At 41.1% G+C, this 23,679-nt stretch overlaps 1 protein-coding gene across 2 annotated transcripts in view; it reads left to right on the top strand.

The window, feature by feature from the left end:
* Positions 1 to 23,679, top strand: part of robo3 (roundabout, axon guidance receptor, homolog 3 (Drosophila)) — an 87,645-nt gene that overhangs the window by 47,558 nt on the left and 16,408 nt on the right. For both annotated transcript variants that reach the window (XM_067607296.1, XM_067607295.1), the window contains exons 7-11: positions 8,703 to 8,827; positions 11,959 to 12,130; positions 15,302 to 15,507; positions 21,565 to 21,646; positions 22,633 to 22,801. In XM_067607296.1, coding sequence (XP_067463397.1) covers positions 8,703 to 8,827; positions 11,959 to 12,130; positions 15,302 to 15,507; positions 21,565 to 21,646; positions 22,633 to 22,801 — 754 coding nt within the window. The remainder of the gene's footprint in view (positions 1 to 8,702; positions 8,828 to 11,958; positions 12,131 to 15,301; positions 15,508 to 21,564; positions 21,647 to 22,632; positions 22,802 to 23,679) is intronic.

The following is a 23,679-nucleotide window of genomic DNA, read 5'->3' as shown; positions in this document are numbered from 1 at the left end:
AATCTCAGACAGATGTGAGTGTCTTCGGTGCTTCAAAGTTTCACTGTGTCTTGTTTAAATATTTCATCCAAAATCACAATTCATGATGGAATTCTTCATCTCATTCATCTTTCTTTTCCTTTTTTCTTTTCCATCCTTTTCTGCATCCCTCAATCGCAGTCGGCCCATCCAGTAAGTATTCCATTTCATCCCATCTTTACATGCATGTGTTTGTGTGTGAGTGAGTGAGTGAGTGAGAGAGACAGAGAGAGAGAGAGAGAGAGAGTCTTACAGAGACAGTGGTAAAGACTTAAAGGATGCCATGTTGGAGGCATTACCCCCCCTACCACTGTTGCTTTTCTGACTAATAGGAATGGGGGACAGTCTTTTAGTATGTAAGTACTTCTGGAAACGCTGGGAGTAGGCTTTTGATTTTCCACAACTGCACTCCAGTCATGCTGTAGCTCATCTAGGTGGAGCTTCCATTACCACAAAGACAAAGCTTCCAATAATATCAGGGCCTTTAATGTAGTATACAAACACACTTGAATACAGAGAGCATAGTGGAAGGGATCTATAGGGGATAAATAAATTAAAAGAGCATAATAGTGCTGTGATCATATACTGACTAATCACACATGCTCTGGCAATTTAATTTTCTCTCTGGGGATAAAAAATGCTTCTATACTATGAAAAATAGTCACATTATAATGTTTCTCCTTCAGCAGACACCCAACAGAGAGCTCAGCTAACAGAGCAGTGTAGTTTGTTAGTGTAGTTGAGACCTTTTTACCATGGAAGTGAAAATATTGTCTCTACAATGCAATGTATTACAGTACTTGAGCTTTTCACTGGTATTCATGAAAGACAAGCATGCGATTGAAGAATGGAGTTGCAATTTTTCACAGGTGTCGACTGTCAGGTGGCTTTTTTCTTTCCAATGTCACAACAACAGCAATGGAACGAATAGCGAGGAGTGTAAATGATGGGTTATAGGAACCGTTCAGATAACACAAAGAGAGGTCTTAACTGTTGTGTGTGTGGTTGGAGAAAGTATTGTCTGTGTATCTCCGGGTTTTGTCTCTTTACTGCACAATTCTTTCTCTGAAAAGAGCCGGGCGCTTTCAAGGTAGACATCATTATAACATTTCATATTTCTGCCTCTCAGTCACTTCACATATGCGTAGGCAGGGGTGATCGAGAGAGATGAAATAACCCTTTTAAGCTGTGACCATGTCCATTAGAGAAACAGTTCTTTGTAGCAGAGAGCAAAATATGTGAATAGGCCAGTCCCTTATTGGCCCGTGCTGCATAAAATGAACCAATGTTTACTAGTTATTGCCTCTAATATTGAGTTTTAAATAGTTGACAATATGTTCCCATATGTAGTCCTCTGCTGGAAATGCAATGTAAAGACTCAGTACTAAGCAAAATGATTTGTTTTTGCTGTGCACTCACTGTGAAATGAGCATACTTTAGCAATTTTTTTTTTTCAGATAAGGGCAATCTTGAATAAATGGAATGTTTGGTGTGGAATGCCCAGCCGCTGAAATGAATGGGCAGTTCTTGGACTGAAAGTAAAAAAGGGTGAAAAAACATATTTTTGAAGGGCAAATGGAGAAAGTGAACATTTTCCTTTTCATCTGACACACCCATATGTTTGGAGCACAAAAAATGCTTCATCAGGCTGATGTTAAGCACCATCTTACATTACCTGGCCATGATTTCCATCTTGACATTGGTCAGAATAACAAATTGGCTCATTCGATTGCTCACACTACAAGGTCACAGACTAACATATCAAGTGTGCTTGATAACGATCAAGACAATGTGAAGAGGGCAGAAGCCGAGGACGGCAATTAAACTGGGGCACGCCAATCATCTCACGGCAGGGGGCCGACAAGGCTCCAAAGTGACCTTGCTGACGTGACGATCCTGAAAACTCATCTGTTCTGGTTTGCACAAATGCCCCTTTATAATAATTTTCTCTGAAGCCATGTCCCACTTTCCAAATGTAATTTACACCTTGATGCTACAGCAGTAGGCACAGTGGAAGAGCAGTTAAAGACATTGAAATGTGCTTCTCCATGTGTTGGTTCAGGTTTGAAGTCACTCAATCAGTCTTCTTACTGCATACATGATTCAAGCAATCTCCCATTTGTTTCCATATTTACCCTAGTCACTTCCTGGAGTTAGTGAGCAAGAAAGAAACACTAAACACAAACAACAACTTTATTTTCTCTGTATTTCATTGGTATTGCCTACCAAATGAAAGACACCAGCATGTAATAGCACACGTGCTGCTGAACAACCCTGCTGAAGTTTCTTGCCTTTTTTTGTTGTTGTTGTAGTCTTATTTATTTATTGTATATTTATACAGTATTAAACATAAATGTTACCATCTGATGTACTGTACCAGAGTTAGCTTATAGCTCATTTTCATCTGCAGTCCCCTTGGCAGGTCACAATTAAAACATAAAACAGAAAAAAGTAAAAAACACATAGGACACATAATACAAAGCTACACACAATAGCACATCACATACACTCATAATGTAAACTTGTCAAATTAAAAGCAAGATAATTTGTGTTCATGAGAAATGAGATAAAATGTAGAGTCAGTGGTTACAGAGCTGAGTAGCTTTTAGCACATTTTTTAATTTGGTTTTAAATGTACTGATGGAACTGCAGCTCTTCATATCGTCAGGTAGGACATTCCACTGAGTTGTGGTTTTCACAGAGAAAGCTGATCTCCTACATGCAGTGTGATGAAATGGTCTGCTACAATCTTATTTCTTTGCCCAGAGTGACACAGTTGTCACAAGTCAAGTAGATGGGCTCAACACAAAGTTGCATCGCGTGGGAACAGCTTTTACTCACAGCAGTGGGGGGATGAGTCTCTACCAAATATATATCCTGACAAGATGAGTCTATCTCAAGCCTGATTTGAGTCAGTCCCATCTGTAAATGCGTAGCCAGCCTCGGGGAATGAAAAAGCAGGAACGAGGAAGTAATATACAGGGAAGCAACTGCAAGTTTTACAACAAACTTTTACAGCTAATGTGTTGCTTTACATATAGTACGTACAGATGGGAGCCAGGATTACCTTCATTTTGAATTTTATGCAATTGAATTTCTATAACATCTACGCTGTATGAATGGTAGACTTCTTTGTCTTGCCTGAGGGTGCTTTAGCATTATAAAGGCAAAGAATCACAGCACTGCTTTTTACAGTATAACTTATTCTTGGTCTATTTAAAGCTGTATCAGCCCTCCAATTCATGTATTGATGTTGGATAAAGAGGCGGGAGTTCTGGGCACAAAGGTCCAACTCCAAATTAAATAAAAGCATGGATGAATTATGGTCCAGCTATAATACATTATGCCTGGGAAATAACCACCTCCTCAATCATTATTTCAGAATGGAAACAGTGTCAGGAAAAAAAGTCTGTGTGTGTGTATTTGTGTGCCAGAGAGAGAGAGGGAGAGAGAGAGAGAGAGAGAGAGAGTGAAAGGGTGTTATATGAAAGGACAGAGCTAAAGACTCATGCAGTAACAGCGGCAGCAGCAGCATGACAGAGGGTTTACTCAAGCGTACGTGTGTGAAACGCGCTGTCTGCAGCAGCGTGGGACTGGGACAGCTGCCTGTCACATCACGGCCCCTGAGGAACTCCTGCTGGGAGACTGTGTGTGTGTTTGTGTTCCCCCGTGTGTGATAGCTTCAGTATGTTGGTGCAAATCACACGTCGAGTATGTGGGGGGAGTAGGGGAGGTAAGCTTTGGTTGTAAAACACTTTGTCAGCCTTTGCTGTGTGATTGAGCAACACGCCACGTTCATACAGCAGCAGTGGAACAAACCGTTCGCTCTGACTGTCTCAGTGGGAGCCCAGTATGTGGTAAACATCTGAGCCAGTTAAAACGCTTTATTTTGTTTATGAGGATGTTCCATTGATGATGTTCCTTCCAGAACCCAGCTAAAGCAGGAACCAGTGACCCTGTCGCTAGACAAGGTCATTAATATCGGACAATTCTTGAAACTGAAAATGAGCACGCTGACTAGCATGTCAGATTTTTTTGGCCTTCTCTTGCCTGACAAAGTGTACAAGCTGCTCCATACACGCCTCATCCTGGGCGTCTCTCTCTGGCTGCTCCTGCCTGATCATGTTTGCGTGTCATGTACATCAAGAAAGACTGCAGGCTAACATTTTGTCAGGGTTCAGTGTAGTCTGATATGGCACTCTGCCATGTAGCAGAAACACGTCACGTAATCTGACATAGTATCCATCTGGAAAGACATATATTATAATACAGTAACTTTAACTTTAACCCTCACTTAATCCCCCTAAACTCAAGTTAACCTGTTTAAAAAAAAAAAGTAAGGACTGGCCAAACTTTCTTTCTTAAGAGAACATTTTGCTCCTTGTCACGCACAAGCATTCAAAGAGACCGAGCACTTCACACTCTCCAGACTTTCCTCCTTCAAATCTTATCGTAAAGCTGTGGAAATTCAACTTGCAGTCCTTGTCTATTTTTGCCTCCCTCTTGGCATGTTAGCCTTGTTATGTGTTCTCTAGCTCTGGCAATATCCAGCATATGAAAGAAGTCTCCAGGCTCCTTTGAATTCCTATCTCAATAGTTTCATTCTTTATTTAGACATTCCCCAATTTACTCCCAGACACTGCCTCCTGCAGTTATCAGTTTATGAGCCATCATTTTTGCAGACCAGCTTATATATTTCATAAAACTGGAAAATGAAGGTGTCGTGGTGTTTGATAACTAGAGTTAGACAGTTTCTGTCTTTTTTTTAGGGCGCTTTAAACAACAAAAGCCGTCATACCTAAAAGCCAGCAGCCCAGAAAACGAAATGACTGTACAAGCGACGTGCTGTGCAAATAGCTTCCATGACATGCAGCCATTGTTTGCCGATTTTTGTCATGTATTTTTCAGCTGCTCTGTTACAATCCATCTCCCTGTTTCCATCCCATGTGAGGATGCTAATGTTTCTTCCTGCCCTAAATCTAAAGCTCAGTGTCGCGCTGAGTGCACCCATTATTGCTAAGTATTTATTATAGCCTTAGGCGATGTGGCGGCTTGCCTCCTCAAATCAAACATTGTTATTCTCCAGACAGGGCTGTGTAGAGCACCAAAAACAGCATTTTAATAGCCTGAATATTCCTAGCTGTCACTGTATTTGGGTCAAAGTTACGGCTTTGTGTCAGGCGCGAGGGGAAAATGTTCAGGTGTTGACAAGGTTTTGTCAAACAGCCTGCTTAACCCGCAGTTCTGATACAGCGTCTTTTCTTGTGTGTGTTCATTACATCTGTGTGTGTACATGCCGGAGGTTGCGTTGCATACTGTAACAGGCAAGTATTACACTGCATTTCTTTAATATTTCAGGCCTTGCATCAGCCTTGACAGGAATCCTGTCCTTGAGGTAGCACGGAAGTGAAAGCAGGGGCTCAGTGGCATCAGTCTGTATTCCACTGTGTGGTTCACATCCAGAAACACTGGGCGCATGTTTAGGCTTCGACATGTAGGGTTAGCAGGGGGGCTGCATGTTTGATCCCAGGACATGACCTTACCCATCTCGGCCGTGTCTCCTTAGCTGTAATTTATCCTGCGGTTGACACATGGATCCCCTCCTGCTGTGCATGGTGGAAGCAGCCTTTGGGATAGGAAAGGGGGTCACGGTATAAAATGTCCATGCGGGGCAGGGAATTAATCTTGGACACTCACCTGAGGTGAGCAATTACAGGGAGCAAGCAAATCAGTGCTGGAGATTGGGAAGTCAGGGATTTTTAACTTTTACCAGACCCTTCACCAACATGTCATATCAGAGAACATTTCACTACTTCACACTCTGCTTTTACTGCTGGCCTGATTTTTCCTGACTCGACCCACCCCCGACTTTTCTCATTTATCTTGGTTTCCAAGCTGTTTTCTTCTCGTTCAAGCACTCAACTGAACTCTGACCCTCTCAACAAAACGTAAGACCTCTACTGAGGTAACTAATGTCAGCAAGCATTTCTCAAATTATAATTGTTTTGGGTTAACAAATTCTAGCAAAGAGAACTTTAAGAGGCAGCATTTGTCACAGTAATCCTCCCTGTCATGCTCAGGTTTTTGTTGTTTTTTTTCTCATTCAATCACTTGATTCATTATTAGATTTTCATTTGAATTCACAAAAAAGGCAAATTATTGCATGTTTACATCAACTACAGTATATTCTAGAGAGGGCACACGGTAACATTACTCACTGCATTGAAGAAAAAGAATTCTTCTATCATTTAGATGCTTGTGAATTTAGATTCTACATAAGACAAAGTGTATGGAATCTTTCCCATCCATTCTTCTTCTTCACTTTCACTGTGACTATGTTTGTCTTTGACTTGTCTCTCTATTCTGTAGAAAGGTTCTCCACCTCCTCGTCTTTCTCTTTCTCTCAATGCTAATTGAGACAGAGAATGAAAGAGAAACAGGAGATCAGGTGGGCAGATGAGAAATCAATTAGGACTAGTGGAGGGCATCATTATGCATTCAACCCCCCCCCACCCCCCCTCTGTGGAGGAAGGCCTGACACTTGCTACAAAATCAATAGAAATCAAAGAGTTTTGATTGATCTGTGGTTTTCTGAAATAACACTCAGAAAAAATGGTCATTTTCCTGATTGTGTGTGTGTGTGTGTGTGTGTGTGTGTGTGTGTGTGTGTGTGTGTGTGTGTGTGTGTGTGTGTGTGTGTGTTTCTTCACAAACGGCAGATTGAAAGTGAGACAGTCCACTGTTTATTTTCAGCCCCCTTCCCCTCTTGCCGTCTATGTTCAAAGACATCTGATTGGCCTGGTGCTCGGGATCAGATAGGTGACCCACAAACCTGAATTTGGGCTCCTGTGGGTTCTGGACTGTCCTTTTAGATAGATAGATAGATAGATAGATAGATACAAGATGAGATAAATTATCATGGTCTATAGCTTAACCAATAAGCATCTATATCAGATCAGGCTTCATCAATCAAAGTCAAAAAATCAAGGTTACAGAGAGACTTACAGGCTTTGGAAAGGTACTATACTCACTTTATAGCAAAGGAGAAGCTCAAACTTTTGCAATTGCACTGTGTGCGTGAATATGAATGAATATGCAGTATTTGTTTTTCTGTTAAAAATGTGTTCTTTAAGGGATTCAGTTTTTTCTCTGTGAGTAACCTGAAAGCACCACTGAATAAAAGTATTTGTATATGAACTCAAATAGATGACCAGTGTTAAGTATCAAACATGTCGTCATTAATGTCATTGTCTTGCCTTGATATAATGTGTTAATACTTGCTATTTGACACAAACCGTTCTTACCTTATAACATGTTTAATCAAGACTAATTGGTTTGTACCCTTGATTGAATATTTGGACATGATGAATATTTGAACATAGTTAATCAAGGGTTAAAAGCAAGCAGCAGCTGATAATAGAATAGCAGCCTGGTGATTTATTAGTTATCTGCTGCCACAAGGCTCCTGACTTATTCTCTCCTCAAAGAACTACACTATGTTCATTAACTGTGTTAATTGAGATGGGAGAAAAAACATGTCTTGGCTGCCATGGTATCAAACAAACCTTCATATTCATACTTCTTTTCAACTCATTGCACTTTAGGGACACAACTTGCATCAAAACGTATACCCCTTCATCTCATACCTCTGTCAAACCTGAATGCACATCATACACAGATGGTTAAAATCAGCGGAACCTATCCTTTACATTTCTCTGTGATGACGGATAATCATCAGCAACAACCCTGAAATCATAGAGAAAAGATGCTCCTTATAATTTAAGATCTTGTATCATAATCATCAGTTTTTCTCCAGTCCTTTCATCATTTTACACTATCAGTATATTGTTTGATATTACTAAGACTTCTTATATTTCTCAAATGCTGACAATCTCCTCTGTCCATTTATAAATAGCTATTTGTGCCGTACTGAAAACTTCCAGACATAAAGACAAAAAAGGAAAAACATTTAAAATTACATTTTGTTTTGTTTTTTTAAAATTAAAAGTCTCCTAGAGCGTGATTAGTACTATTCACATGCAAAGTGACGGCATTTTTGAATAGCCTAACTTGAAAAAACAATATACAGTATGGCATGCCTGGGAGACACATAGAGTGGCTATGCTATGAACGTGTAAAAGGAGCGACATCCTAGTGTTCAAAGGGTTAATATTTGTGCCTTGTGTGGCCTTCACTGTTAGTGTTGAAGCAGTAAAAGCGAGCTCTGACACTCTGATCTGCAAGTGAGAATAAGCAGCTGATGTAAAGCAGACCTAGTGATGTAAATGTTTGAAAGTAGCAGCAGAGACTTGCCTTGTTCTGTTTTATGCTTACATACAGGTATGTGTACATGTGATAGGGTGCCTCTATCTGAGTACATTCATGTCTGTGTGCAAGTGCGTGTGTGTGTGTGTGTGTGTGTGTGTGTGTGTGTGTGAGTGAGAGCGAGAGAGAGATAAAGAGACAGTGAGAGCTGGAGTGAGAGAATTGTCACTTATGAGTTGCTATCATCACCAGTGGCCTGTCACGGCTTAATGCACTCAATGCCACTGCTGGCACATTCTCACTGTATTAAACTCACTCAACACACTATGACCACACACACACACACACACACACATAAAGAAAGACGTCATTTCTATTGTGACCTGAGAAACATTTCTCTCTATCCTCTTGTGTTGCAGTGCCCCCCGAGATCGTGGTACGGCCACGGGACCAGATCACAGCTCCGGGTCGCACCGTAACCTTCCTCTGCGGCACCAAAGGAAACCCTCCCCCAGCTGTCTTTTGGCAAAAAGAAGGCAGCAAGGTAAGAAAAGCCCTGTGACACGTATCAAAGTCAGCTCTAAAACACCTTCTGTTTTATAAAGAATGACAGCGGTGCTTCCCTGCAGACATCCATCAGGGTCTTATGGTCAATTTGTGTCTGACAGAGGGTGCATTGGAGCGCAGTGTTTGAGTGGCAGGGTGGGCTAGTGGTTAACAGGGCTCCTATTGGTAAGAGAAGTTTCTGCACTATCACATTAATTGGAGTTGGAGGAGTGAAGCCATAGAAAATGAGGTAATTTTACAAACAGGCTGCATCACAGGAATGTAGAGTATTAGAATGTATTGTACCACGTTTTCAGGGGTTAGATGGTGGTTGTCAGTGTTTTCAGTTGTGTTTTTTTTCTCAGTGCAGATTTTTAATTTCCAGACTGGTAATAGCAAGGGTAATATAGGTGTTCTTGCACAACTGCCCATACTTGCATGGTACATGGAGTAGTCAGCCTTGACATATTAAAGCGATCAGCCTGTGGACCAAATATGGTGTCATCTACATCCAACATCCTCACCTGACTGCCAGTTGAGGAATTTTATTGTTCTAAAACCACATGACCATGTGTTTAATGACGCAATCAGACAAGATTTTGCTTCTCACTCATTTCTGTGTTGAACGGGGCGACACAAATTCACCCAGGTTCACGAACTGACCTGCCATTGACATGTAAAATTGCGTTGCTCTCCAATGTCCAGCTTGTTTGTTTATATTTTTGTTCTATAACTGTACAGTGAAATAATACAAGCAGCAGAGAAGAAGAGATGCTGCCTGTCTGTAGTGAGTGCAAGGAAAGAAGCTAATGACAGTCAAATGTTTGATCAAACACTATATAACTTACAACTTTGTGAACTGCTGTTGTTAGCATTCTGGCCATGCTAGTTCCCCTACCTGCACTATTTCCTGTCCCTACACAAGTCAACTGGCAGATGAATTTCAGTCTGACTGCAACATAACTCATTCACGGTCACATATGTATGACTATCCAATTTTCTTCATAGTATATATGTAAATGCATTTTTTTCTGTCATACTGCTCTTTTTCTATTTAGACCCATCTGTTTGGAAATACCTGTAAAACTGCATGTCAGTAACATGGCAGTTTTAGAGACTGGAAAAGGAGAAAAAAAGTATCTACAGTATTTATGAACAGCGTTGTGAGATCTGCTTAGGTCTTCACATTAGACTGCACTCTTGAAAGTAACAAAGGTTCAAAAAGTGAAAGGAGCAGAGCAGTTTAAACCAGGATTTTGCATCCTTGTGCAAGTTGTCGTGTTTCCTGTTTGCTGATGCAACAGCAATGTGATGGCCCAGCAGGGGAACCAACGAAAAATGCAGCTAAACCCAGCTTAACTGGGAATAAAATTAAATAATACGTACAGTATATAGTTAAACAACAGTTTTGTTTTTGGTACTATTTTACCTGATTTTTTGAATTTTAAACAAACGTTGATGAATTCCCACATTCATTTCATTACATAAAGAGCCCTGAAGGTAACTTCTTGTAGTGCTAATATGCTAATGTGAGCTGGTTCCTTTACCACTCTGCCACTCTGATACATGTGCTTTAAAGAGAGCCTGCATCTCTTCTCACTGTTCATGTTCTTGACTGTCATCCTGTGCTTTTATCACTGTGTGCTGTAGTTTAGTGCCAGTGTGACTCACACACACACACACACACACACACACACACAGACGCAACCACACATTCATACACACCTCATTTTCCCATCATCCACACAGGGTATTATTCACCATAGAGTGAGTTTGCACAGGCCTGCATTTCTTCAAAAGTGTATGTGTGGGTTTGTGCATGTGTGTGTGTGTTTGCGTGTGTGTATGTGTGTGAGAGAGAGAGAGAGAGAGAGACAGGCGAGCCTATGATAAGCTTTGCAGCCTGTTGGAATGCGCTGAAAGACCTGATGAGAGAGCGTGGGTGCCTGTAGCATGGCTCCCAGGTACAGATTAGAGGGGGAAGAGCAAGATTGGAGGAGGCCTGGAGAATGTGTGTGTGTGGGAGAGGGAGAACAAGAGTGGAGGAGAGAGATAAAGAGGAGAAAGCATGGGAGAAGAGGAGGAGCATGAAGCATGTGGGTAGCATGTTGGGAATGGTGGCTACCTTTCAGTAAAAATACTCAGGAAATGATTATTATATTTCATATTGGAAAAATGACAAAGGAACAAAGGAAAGTAGAGAAGGCCGTGGAAAACACTACAAAGTGGAAGCTAATAGAAAGAAAATATTTCTGATTACAGCTATTGAGCTGTGGTAGGAGAAGGTTGTTCTGTAATATCGTGCCCTGTTGAAGTGCCCTTGAGCAAAGGCTCTGACTCACTGGATAAAAGTAACAGCTGAGGGTCTGCAAGATGTAGATGTAATGATATAGATTAGTAACGGGCACAATGCACCATTTATTTCCTAGATTTTTTTTTTTCACACTGAGGGCCGATACTGAAAATTAGTTTTCGACTACAATAATGTGTTGCGGTTTTGTGTTATGTGGAGCCTTTTCAGCAAGCCAACTTTTGTCATGAAATTGGAAACCTCTGTTAACATCTGTTCATCCTCCCTGCTGCCGTTCCTCCATCCATCCCTTGACATCATGCCTCTTCTTCTGTTTATTTGTGCACGTCTCTCAGCTAGAGGTCACACATAGACTCTTGCACAAAGAGATAAAGTTTCATGTTCTTTTTACAAAGTTGAACTCAGGTCTGTCATTTGAAAAACAGAGTTCAACTTTCTCTCCATGGCCGATCACTGCTCTTTCTTTTTCTCTCTTTTACACCGCATTCAAACGCAGCTTTATTTTCAAGTGACCCCAAGTATCTATTTTGTCCAAATGAACATGTCAAAACAAGCTCACAAAAGCTGTTATCCTTGAATGTTCAAGAGAGCCACATTTAATACTTAACATTGTGTACAGGAGCAAAAATCAGCCTGGCATTGACAGAACTTCCTTTGTGTTGTAGATATAGAGTGTCAAGACTTTTCCTTTCAGTATTTTTTGTTTTCAGTATCAGCCCCACTCGGTAGAAGCATTAAAAAATAAACATTTGTATTAGGCTTGTTGTGAAAGCTAAATGAAAAGTACAACTAATATGCATCATGTTTTTCCTCTCCAGACCTTGCTAATCCCCATCCAGGAGCCAACTCAGTCAGGTCGCTTCTCTGTGTCGCTGAGCGGTGAGCTGACCATCACTGACGTCCATCCCGAAGACTCTGGCTATTACTTCTGCCAGGCCCTCAGCGTGGCTGGAAGCATACTGACTAAAGCCCTGCTAGAGGTGGAAAGTGGTGAGTGTAAACACACACAGGCAGGTGGGGTGTGGGATTGCAGGATTATAGTAAACTGATCACAAAAAATAAAGAGACAGCGATCACATTACAATAAAATAATAATCATTTCTTTAAAAACTGATTTTGATGTTAGCTACAGAAAAATCTACTACTATATTTATAACTGCATCTTCCTGTTTGATGTTCATACCCGCTGTAGTTGTTACTGGGCTTTTGGCCAGTGCTGACGGCAATGTCTTCCACTTCCACTAACCCTAACCCTGTCATATATTTGCTCATGACCTGAATTCAGAGTTCAGTTCAAACATCTTGTTTTGCTGTTGATTGAATGCTCTACCAAAATTACCCTTCTTACAAATCCTGGCTTAAAATGCTTGAAAAGTTGCACCATTTCTCACCAAGAAGTGTATTGTCTCGCCTTTATTGGGCAGATTATTTCCATTATTTTCCTATTTTCACGCCCCCAGGTTGACATTTTTGACATTCTTATCAACAGAAATAAGAGCTGATTGTCCATCAGTAGCATTTGCCACAGAAAGCAGTGTGTTTTCTTACCTTGCAGCTAGTTGTACACTCTAATAATAGCCCCTTTTACACAGCTTGTTCAAGGTGGGAACGTTTTGTTCTGTGTAAAAGGTACAAACTCGGAATAGGGGTCATTGTTGTTCCACCATTAAGCCAGCAGCGGAGGTAGTCACATTGCTGGATTGACGTCTGTGTAAAAGGGACAGCCAGCATGGTGGGAATGCACACACACACTAGATGCCGATGCTGTTGTTGTATGCTGTGTAAAATCACAGACAGGGGCAGCATTATGTCAGCTTTGTTTGGTTCTGTGTAAAAAAGCCAAGCCGACGGCTTTTCTTTACGGTAATATTGCGAGATCTCAGTATAAAACGAGCTTAAAGCTAATGAGTCTAAAGGAACAATTGTGACACATTTCCATTTAACTGGATAACAAAAAAGTTAGGAGACAAGAAGTCATGAAGTTTACACTGTGTGTAATAGTAAGTATAAATTGTCCTTTTCCTCATTGAAAACTAATCTTTAAATTTAGTATTCTCAGCTTCATATTTGATTAATATTTTTTCAGAAACCACCCTTCTCCCCTTTTCTCTCATGTGTGCCGATAAAAAGCTGAAAAACCTTCAAATCCATCTCAAATTAAAATATCTTTCCCCCAAATGAACAAACAGCAGGAGTCCTTATCTAATGTAATCAAAAGGGACAACTGGTGATAGTTCTATGCAAATAGCCCTGCTGCAACATATGCTCCAATCCACCCCCCACCTCCCCCAACCCCCCACTCCCCACACCCCCTAACCCCCCCTTGTGTCCCTCCATTCAGGGGGCAAACTGGGATTTTGTTCAGCTCTATCTGCACTAACTCCTGTGTTGACTTTTCACATTTTCAGCTTCAGTTATCTGATGATATCAGAGCTTTCTACAGTACAGAATACAAATGAGGGTACACTTCACATCTGCAGGCAAATGTTAAATGGGAGAGTGAGTGAAATGTTCTATTTTTTGCTCAGTCATTGCGCATCGAGTGCTTTGTGAGCACTGGTTGCCACTACTGAAGAGAACGTAAGAAAAAGGAAAGGAGAACAGTGTTCATCTCCTTCTACAACCATGTATGAATATGCAGGATGTTATTAGCTTGTCCAAACTAAGCATAACTCAGATAGTTGGCAACATCCATGTAGTTTATATTTAAGACTGAACATACAGACATGGAGCATGGCCATGTAAGTCCATGAGTTTCTTGGTGATGACAGTCTGTGGGTAAATACCCTGTTGTTTTATACCCTACAACCACATGCATGTAGATGTATTTTAAAGTCACTCAGTCACCCTCCAAGACTATATTCCAAATAATCCACAGTCATTCAAAGGTATAGTGTTTGTTGAAAGGGCACTTTCAAGTATAATAAATCATGAATACTGCATACATTGAGCTTCCACTCAATGTCTTGTCAAGTGGTCTGTCACTCTGACAGAGGGTAACTGTATCAACACATTCCTGCCTGAGAAAAATCTATGTCATCGATTTGCTTGCTGAACTGGGGCAGGACCAGAGAGAGGTGGACTTGGGAGCCTTTGGGAGGGCACGTTTTCTTATAGTGACTTTTTACATTTCAGCACAATGGCAGTACATGTGCTGATTTTACAGGCAGACTTAAAAATTTGTAACCTAAAGACCAAACAGTTGTCTGTACCAGGGCTCTCTCTATAATTTTTTGTAAATCAGGCTTCCAGTGAGAAAAGTGCCCAGTAATTGAAATAACACCCAAATAACACATCAAACATATCAAACAGGCATGTAACGCATTTTAGACGCAAAGGGAGAGGTAATATTTCCATTTAGCCTATGATTGTTTGGAAAATATTGATTTCTAAACTGTTTAGTGGGCTGTTTAAAGGAACAGTTCGACATTTTGATGGGTATCCTTATTTGCTTTCTTGTGTTTGATGAGAAGATTGATACCTCTCTCATATCTGTTAAATATTAAGTGATCACTGGCAGCTGGTCAGCTTAGCTGAGCAACAAGACCGTACGCACTGGAAAACAGCTAACCTGGCTCTGTCCTAAGGTGACAAAATGTAGCTACCTGTAAAGGTCACTAATTAATTCTCTCATTTGTTGTTATTTGTGCAAAACCCCAAGCATACAAACGACAGTACGTGTTTTGAAACTCCAGCTGGTTACTCCAGACATGAGAGCTGGACTGCTCATCTAACTCCCAGCAAGAAAGTGTATAAGTGTATTTCCCAAAATGTTAAACTACTCCTTTAAAGCCTTGTAGCTTTTTGTTGTTGTGATGGATGGTGAAAGTACTGGATGGATGTTGTGGATCCGGTGTAAGTCATAGTGTCAGTCTCTAACCCGGCAGTGTCATACTGTAGGGTAAGAGTAGAATGACTATGTATTTATGTGACAGTGTGATGACAGTAAATAGCTAGAAACGAGTCATATCTTATGCTTTTTGACAGTTTTTGTTGCTTTTGACAGTTTAAGATGCTACTCTGAATAGTTCTGGAGAGCAGAACTTTGTATACTCCAAAGTGAAAAACATTTTAAGAAGAAATTTGGTCAAAAAGTTGGATTATAATTTGAATATTATCTCAAACTTCATCTTCATCTGACTTTGTTCTATGTCCCTACAGCACCTTCGGACCGTGTCCCTCCCATCATCCGCCAGGGACCGGCCAATCACACTTTAGCTCCTGGTTCCACCGCTCAGTTACACTGCCACATCATGGGCAACCCCATCCCCAGCATCCAATGGGAGAAAGATGGCCAGAGGATCCTGGGAAACGATGACCGAATCAGCTTGATGGACAATGGCACCTTCCAAATCACCAACCTCCAGGTATTTAAAATCATATTATTTTCTCCTCACATAATAGCCTGAACTGCAAACATAGTTTATTCCTTCATAAGATCCCAGACTAATAAAACAGGAAATGAAATAATGTATCTTTTATTTACACCTACGTTAATAAATCTGTGATGACCTTCAACTTGGGCAAAATCATTGAATCTTTATTACTACTTCTCATTCCGTCGCACCACATCTTCCACTGAACTCATTAAAACGCATTCACAATCTACATGTATTAGTGTTTGCACATCAAACATGATGCAGTTCATGCAAGATAAACATATTCCACAAGATAAAACACCACAGTTTTAATTGCAGAGAAAGTATGAAGCACTTAAACAGAGGACATTTTTACAGTTGACTCAAATAACGAGCGTTTATGAGAGGAGAAGAGGAGGGGAATGTAGCAAAACCTCAACAGTGAGGCGTGATCACCATGATAATGAGCGTGCGAGGCCATTAGCAGTCGTTAGCACCGTCTTACTCCGTGCTAATGAAATCCATTCGGCCCAGAATTCCCTCCTGGGTACGAAGCAGCACCTGAGGTCACTGCAGCATCGGTGAGACTCGAGGAGGCTCACACATTAATTGATTGTGGGTTCTCAATGATTAACGATCGCTGAGACTTGTAATTAAATCCTCAATACATCATTGCGAGTGAGGACTGGACGAATGAGGGAGAGATAGAGGAGGAGGAGAAGCAGGAGGCTGAGTTAGAGGAGAGGGAAGAAGGAGAAACAGCCTAAAGTACATCTTATGTTGCATTCATGTCATGTGGGAATAAAAGGGAAAGACTTGACAGCTGAGAGCACCAACTAGGAAGAGCTCACGATTTCAGAATCCGTTCGAAGCTGTCAAACAACATGTTGAAGTTCTCTGTAGACTTTGGTTCGGTTTGATCAGATTCTCTGCAGTGAAGACATGCCCCCAGTGATGCTGGTGTGTTTGATTTTATTGTTTTACAGCAAACAGCAAACATAAAAACTCCAGGTAGTTACGGCCTTGGATTTCAGAGATGGGGTCAAAGTATTACTTGGAGAGATTGTTAGTTTGTTTCATTTGAAATATTGTTCTGTACACTTTCTGCCTTGTCAGTGATTTCAGAAATGAGACACTGGAGTCCAACACTAAAACAGAGAGTCAGGGCTCACATCCACTTTGAGACATTTAAGCTGTATCGCATCTCAGGTGGACTGTTCCTCTCCATCTAACTCCATAAGATAGATGGTTTTTTCTTTAAAGAATTCTGGTTTATTACAACCTGGATCTTTTTCTGTGGTTTTGCCCATTCTTTCTGTTAGTTATCATAACTAAGATAATATCTAGAATCAGGGAATGTGGCAACACGGCTAAAATGTAGCCCAAAAGGGCAGGAAACAAAAGCGCTCAGACAATAAGTCAGGTTTTAAACAAACCCCAAGGAGATGCATACAAGCTTGTTTCGAGCAGCACACAGTATGTGTACTGTTTGAAAAATCACCAGTATTAACATAATGCAGTGACAAGAATCCAGGAGATATGTGCTGTAATATTGTCTTCATTATCAAATGAGAGTGGATAGTGCTGAAAAGGTTGATCTCAGATGTAGATTATCTAATCTAATGATACCACTCAGTCTGTATATTATCCAGATTAATAACATGACGGATTAGACTTGCTTTAAAGTCTCAGAAGTAAAAACCTTCCATTTCCCCTGTGATGGTTTTGCATCAGAGATACACGATGACAGATTTGTTAAACCTCTAAACATCCCTTCATGTGAGTTCTGCTATGAATCATCCAGCGTTTAAATCAAAAAAGAGTGTGAAACGCATTAAACACAAAACATTAACCACAATCTCCCCTTTTGCATGACAGGACAAAAAATGAAATCGCCATTCATAAAGCACATTTAACCCCGAAATAATCAGTATAAATAAGTCGATTTCATCTGGGACCCTAGAGGGGGACAGATGGTCTGTTTGTTCCTCGTACTCTGGCAATGAGGAGATGCCATTACCCTGGGATCTTTGCCAGACACACACTGCCGCTGTCCCTCAACGATGCCAAGATGCCCTGGACAGACGGGAAGTGTGTGTGGTGGTGGTGGTGGTGGTGGTGGAGGTGGGTGGGGGTTAAAGAGAGGTTTGTGCTGCTTTTCTGCTAAACGGTTGATGTGAGCGTGGGGTAGAGGGTGTGTGCGGGTATGGCAGGGTAAAAAAAAAAAAAAAAAGGAAGGGAGAGTGTGAGAAGGACTACATGGACACAAAGAAACAGATTACTGAGAATAATCAGGTTAAAGCAGAAAATCGAGTTCATGTGTTGACTTTAAATCCCAGTATACGTGGGTTATAGTCTGTAATCAGATTTCCCCTTCTGCACCCTCCCAAAAAAGGATCTGACATCATTATCAACCTTCTGTCTGCTATGGTGCAGAAGTCTGATGCGCATGCTAACTGTGTAGTCAGCATGTAATGGACAAAGAAAAGGAAACAGACTCAAAAGTCACTCTTTTTGACTGGCAGATGATTTCTGGGAATTGCAGTGCAGAAATATCCCAAATGTCAAAAATGGAATCAAACGGTAATAAATAAATAAATATTCACAGATTCTGCCTTTAAGTTTGGAGCTCCTCTCTCCAGCCTCCCTCCCTCCTGTTCTCCTCTCCTCCTCTCGCCTCATCCATTTTTCAGCAATCTGTTTCGCACAGAGCTCCGAGCTGCCGGCCTTGATTAATAGTCAGGTGTCCCGGCTGTTTACCCCACCCGCCCTCTGTGCCGATTCCCCATCCACCGATCAAACGCCACCATCTGGGGACTCGCTTTTTACCCCCTCAGACAGGCGCACCATCAGCCAGCCCACAGGTCAACTCAAGGTCAAGGCCTATAGAAAGAGAGGAGGAGCAGCGAGGGATGTTGTATAGGACAGAGAGTCACCTGTCCCGTGTCCTGCAGGACATGATGACAAGCCACTTAGGCTTGAGTAATTCCTCTGTCAGCGTTACTGATGAGCCGGCCCACAGATGCAGCAGAGGAGAATGGCCAGGCCACATGCGCACCGCTCAGCGAGGCATTAGTCATGATAGGTTTTGCCGCGCACATCCTCTGCATAATGTATAAGGTTTTCAATGGGAGTAATACGGGCCGTGCTCGCTGAATAAGTGAATAAGGGAAGGCTGACTATGTTTGGGTTTGCATGTAAATTGATGAACTACAGAAGACTGAAAAATCTTGCAGCAAAACATGAAAAACTAATTAAAAATCCCCCATAAGACTCCAACACACACCTGTACAACTGCACACACACACACACAAAGTGCAACAGGAGAGCTATTTACAGAGCCAGCCACCCCCACAGGCACAGTTAACACTGAAGTACAGTCAGTCCCCTTGCCCTCCATGTGTACTGTAAATGGAGCTGAGATGTCTTTGACTCCCATTAGAATTTATCTAGCTGTAAACCAGCTCTTTGGAATTTATATTGTAAACAAACATGATTTTGTTCTCTCAGTGTAGCATGTTGTATATGCTATTAAGAGCTTAGCAAATTTGTTAAATGTGTTTCATACCTCATAAAACATTTACAAAGCCTTTATTTGTGAGTGTTTTGTTCACATCTCTAACAATGTTTTTTTCTTCTTCTCTTTCTGTTTTATTGGTGCACGGTTACCTTTTATAGCACATTAAAGTCACCAGTTATTGATAAGCAGTCAGCAGTGGCATGCACATGTGCCCTCGTGTGCGTGTTATACAAATAATATAAAGACCCACCCACAAAAACATCACTCTGCAACACCACTAATGGTCCAAAAATTCACTCTACAGGGTAACTTATGTGCTATCCCAAATCCTAAACACAGGTAAAGATACCCTGTGGAGTTTTCTAGTAAATAAACACAGTTATGTTTACTTTCAGTCTTTCTCACCAATGTGTATCTTTGAGGCCCACCAAATGTGTTAAATCCAATTCTCGCTTCATAAAACATTTGCAAACCCACTGCTGGTGTTTTAGTGGGCGCACCAAAAACAGACTTGCATTTAAAAAATGCAAGGGGCTGCATTGGTGGGACATGGTGGTGGTGTTTCAGGTAATGGGGAGACAGTGATCCAGGATCATAGATCTATGAGTTGGAAAGTTCATCAGATGCCAAAACAGTGCACAGTGGTTTATAATATTACGAAGAAGAGTTTTACATCTCTTGTGGCAATCATTTTACCGTTTGTCTTGACAATGGCAAGATAAACAGTAGTTCATGTTACAAATTGATGCACCAGGAATGTGCACCAACACAGCACCTTGCCAGATGACATCGCACTGCATTGTGGCAAAAGTTGAGCCAGGTTCAAAGCAGTGTCTATGGTCTGAACGCAGCCTTACTGCCAGCGACTGTTGATCAGTAGTGTAGCGGGAAAGTGAGGGACGTCATAGCCCCCTTTAATTTGATTAATACCGGCAATCTTTCAGGTAAATGCCATTTTTAACCATTAACATTTAGTGATCCTGTTCAATTCAGCACATTTGCTTCTTCTTCTAGTTTTAATGTTCATTTTGAAAGAGTCTGAATTCTACATCTTAAATTGAGGGTGAGTTGATTCATAAAAGAAAGAAAGACAAAAAGAAGGAAAGACAAACAATAACATGGAGCGATGAAGCAAAAGGAACAGAAAATTGTTCAGACTGCACTGCTCCTGCAAGTTGCTACTACCTCTGTGTCACATTGAAAGATTCCCCAGTGTAGAGACCCCCAACATCTCCCTCTGTTGTAAGCAATTTCACAGCCCGTCTAGTTTTTGGCTTGCCTCCCCAAAAAATTTAATAGCCAGCATTCACATGTGCGCGCACACACACACACAAGCACATTTATCACACTCCTCTTAATTACATCTGCTCATAGCCTGTCCAGAATGCTAAGTAGCTGTTGAATATAAAGACTGGCGCCTCAGAAATTTCTAGACCTCTAGCTGGTCATTAAAATTCTGTCCTTTGATCCATCCTTTAACTCTCCTCCTCTGCCGTGTAGGAATCAAACGAAGAACATAAAGGCCACTAGCTTGACTTTAGCTTTGACTTCAAATAGGTCCACTGAGAGTATATCACTTATGAAAAAAATGAAATAACTACAATTGACAAAATGTCCAAAGTAGAAGCAGTTGATTGAAGCAGATGTTATGTTGAGGCATGCTTAACGAGAAAACAAATATTCATATGTGATTAACAATAATTGATTGTTTCCTAAGAGAAGCAGTGTTCAGTCAATGATGAACAGATGTATATAAATATACCCAATTTATTGGCTGAATGTTGCATTTTATTTTGATGGTTTGGATGAAATTTGATGAAATTTAAATATTATGTCCAAGTTTCCGATGTATAAAAAGAATATATGTATCAAAATTAATAATAATTCACATGCACAGTGTCACTTCGCATCCAAACTACGGAAATCCATCTGCATTACCATTCAGCCCCACATGCCTGCAAAGTTCACCTGTCTGAGGACTACATTTTTCATCTTTATGTTATTATACCTGTTCATGCATGACTTATTCTGCCCCTATTGTCAGCATTTCATGCTTAGTTTCCATCTTAGATACTTAAATGATGCCATCTGTGATTTACATGCATGTGTGCTGCCTGCAGAGGTGATTCTTTCACCATGAACCCATCATCATGTTACCATATACATACAGAAAAAAAGGCGGAAAATGGTAAAAGGTGACGGCTCACAACAGAGTTTTGGATGCACTTTTGAATGTACTGGTGCTAGTGGGAGTTAAATTAACAGATACTAAAAAGCCAATCTTACTTTCATGTGAAAGTGGAAAGAGTCACCTGGTCGGCTTTGTGTGAATTACAGCTCTGTGTTCTGCCAGCTTTTTATCCAGCCAACTTCCCCCTGCTCAGTATTCTGAGTACAAACATTCTGCTTTTGAGAGATATGACATTTAGACTCAATCACTGGTAATGGGTACATTAACACAATATCACCGTCTCACTCACCTGTACACACACACACACACACACACACACACACTAAGCTAACCATACACATTTTTCTGTTGCCAGGAAACGGACTCTGGGGTTTACACCTGCCTGGCTTCCAGCTCCAGTGGAGAGACGAGTTGGAGTGGAGCACTCACAGTCAAAGGTAAATTGTCTCTCCATGATTTAAATACATGCAAATGACAACTCTATGAAGTGGCATTGTATGACACAGAGAGATGAAATGGGGAAAAAATACTTTTGCAGGTGAAAACAATGTATAAAAACAGTCATTCTGATTATAACTGGACTATTCCTGTGCTGGGTAACACTGGAAAAGTCACTGTGTAACACTATTTTAATTAACAACAGTGAAATGATAAGTTATAGATAAAAGTGTGACTGCAGATAAGAAAATTCAGGCATTAAGGAGTAATAGGTAGTGCTCATTTAACTACGCAAATGAAACAAGTAGCTGAGCCCAATTAAAGCACTTAACCTCTGCTGGTCCTGAGGCTGTTACTGGGCAGACTACTAATATACATGTCTGTAAGTGTATGGATGTGAAGCATAATGTTGCTGAAAAAGAGCTTTTCTGGTCATAAATAAAAGTTTACACACGCTAATGCCCTCTTCCAGTTGTAATTGTGAGATATCGTTAGCCACCACCGCAGCTCAAAGCACAGCGTCAATTGAATCACAGTACTTTGTGAAGCTCTGCCCTTTTTATTTTCCCTAAAACCCATCAGACGTTGCTACATAAAATATTTCAAGCTGTAGAGATTTCATTAGTGGCATTCAATGAAGGAATAATGACTTAACAAGCTGCTCTGATGACACTTAAGTTTGTTATTTGACTATTAGTGTCGTAATGCTTAGTTGAGATCTAATAGTGTCATGAAATGCAAAATTGTGAAGTCTGTTAGAAGTGAGGAACTCTGCCTGCAGCAAGCGGGATGCAAATGTTCAGTCAACATTAGTGGGATTACACTGAGGACATTATGAAAATGCTAATGCTCAAGAATAAATAATGCTAAAGGCAAATGTCGCAGTTCTAATCAAATGTGCACCGTCCCCTCCCTCTGCTTTTATCTCTCTCCCACCTCCTTCCTGCATCTTTGTTTCCACCTCCTCTGCTTCTGTACCATCCAGAGAGTGCAGACCAGTCGGTAGCTCAGGCCACCGAGCCCTTCCAGCTGCCAGGTCCGCCGCACAAACCCATAGTCACAGATGTATCCAAGAACAGCGTCTCTCTGACCTGGCAACCCAACGCCCACGAGGGAGGAGCCGCCGTCACTTCCTACATCATCGAGGCCTTCAGGTGAATTTTGCAAATCTAAGCTTCAACAAAATCAGGGTGCAAAAACGCGCCCTTTCCCCCTGTTCTTACTTGATATTTGTACATCTGTTCGGTCGTCAAGGACAAATGAGATTTATTGTCAGTTCCTCTATTCCTGTATTCTTTTTCATCAAATAATTTTGACAGGAATCAGTCCTCTTCTTCACTGAGCAGTCAAGGCTCCACTTTCAAGCGGGTCACAGCACAATATTTATTGATTAGTATTAGACCCTGTAAAAATAAGACTCAGTTCACAAAAAGTACGATTCAAGGAATAAAATATACAAAGACTGTAACATTTCATTTCAGACCTGTTTGGTCGGGTAAGAACTTGTGAACTGATGACATTACTAGCTAAAACAGGTCACACACATGCATGCAGCACATAGTAGACTCCACTCTCTTTCTCGTCCCCCATAGCTAATCTGGGACACTCATGAACCTGAATGCACCTCAGCAAAAACCTTCAGGTACTGACACCTGAGATGTAGTCCACCTTGGATTAATTAAGGGAAAAATAGATTCAGCTCAGCAGGACGGGTGGCTCGACGGATGGAAGATGAAGATAAGCGGCATTATGGGGAAATGTGTCCTTTCAATTCGATAAAGAGGGGAACGCTGGCAGAGCATAATCACATCCAGACGTCCACCGTGGCCCATGGCAGCGGCAGAGTGTTTCTGAGTAACGCAAACTGATTCTTTATAAAGCAGCTGGAGGGGACGGCTGGGATGTTTGCAATAACATTTCCTTGCCTGAGGTGCTGAGGTTTGTTTGGAGGAGCAACGGGAAGAGAAAGGGTTGGGGCGTATGTGTGTGTGTGTGTGTGTACATATTCAATGTGTAATACTTTATAAGTGTT

The sequence above is a fragment of the Thunnus thynnus genome, chromosome 13, assembly GCF_963924715.1.
Source record: "Thunnus thynnus chromosome 13, fThuThy2.1, whole genome shotgun sequence".
In the NCBI taxonomy this organism is placed as follows: domain Eukaryota; kingdom Metazoa; phylum Chordata; class Actinopteri; order Scombriformes; family Scombridae; genus Thunnus; species Thunnus thynnus.
This window is presented reverse-complemented; position numbering and strand designations above follow the sequence as displayed.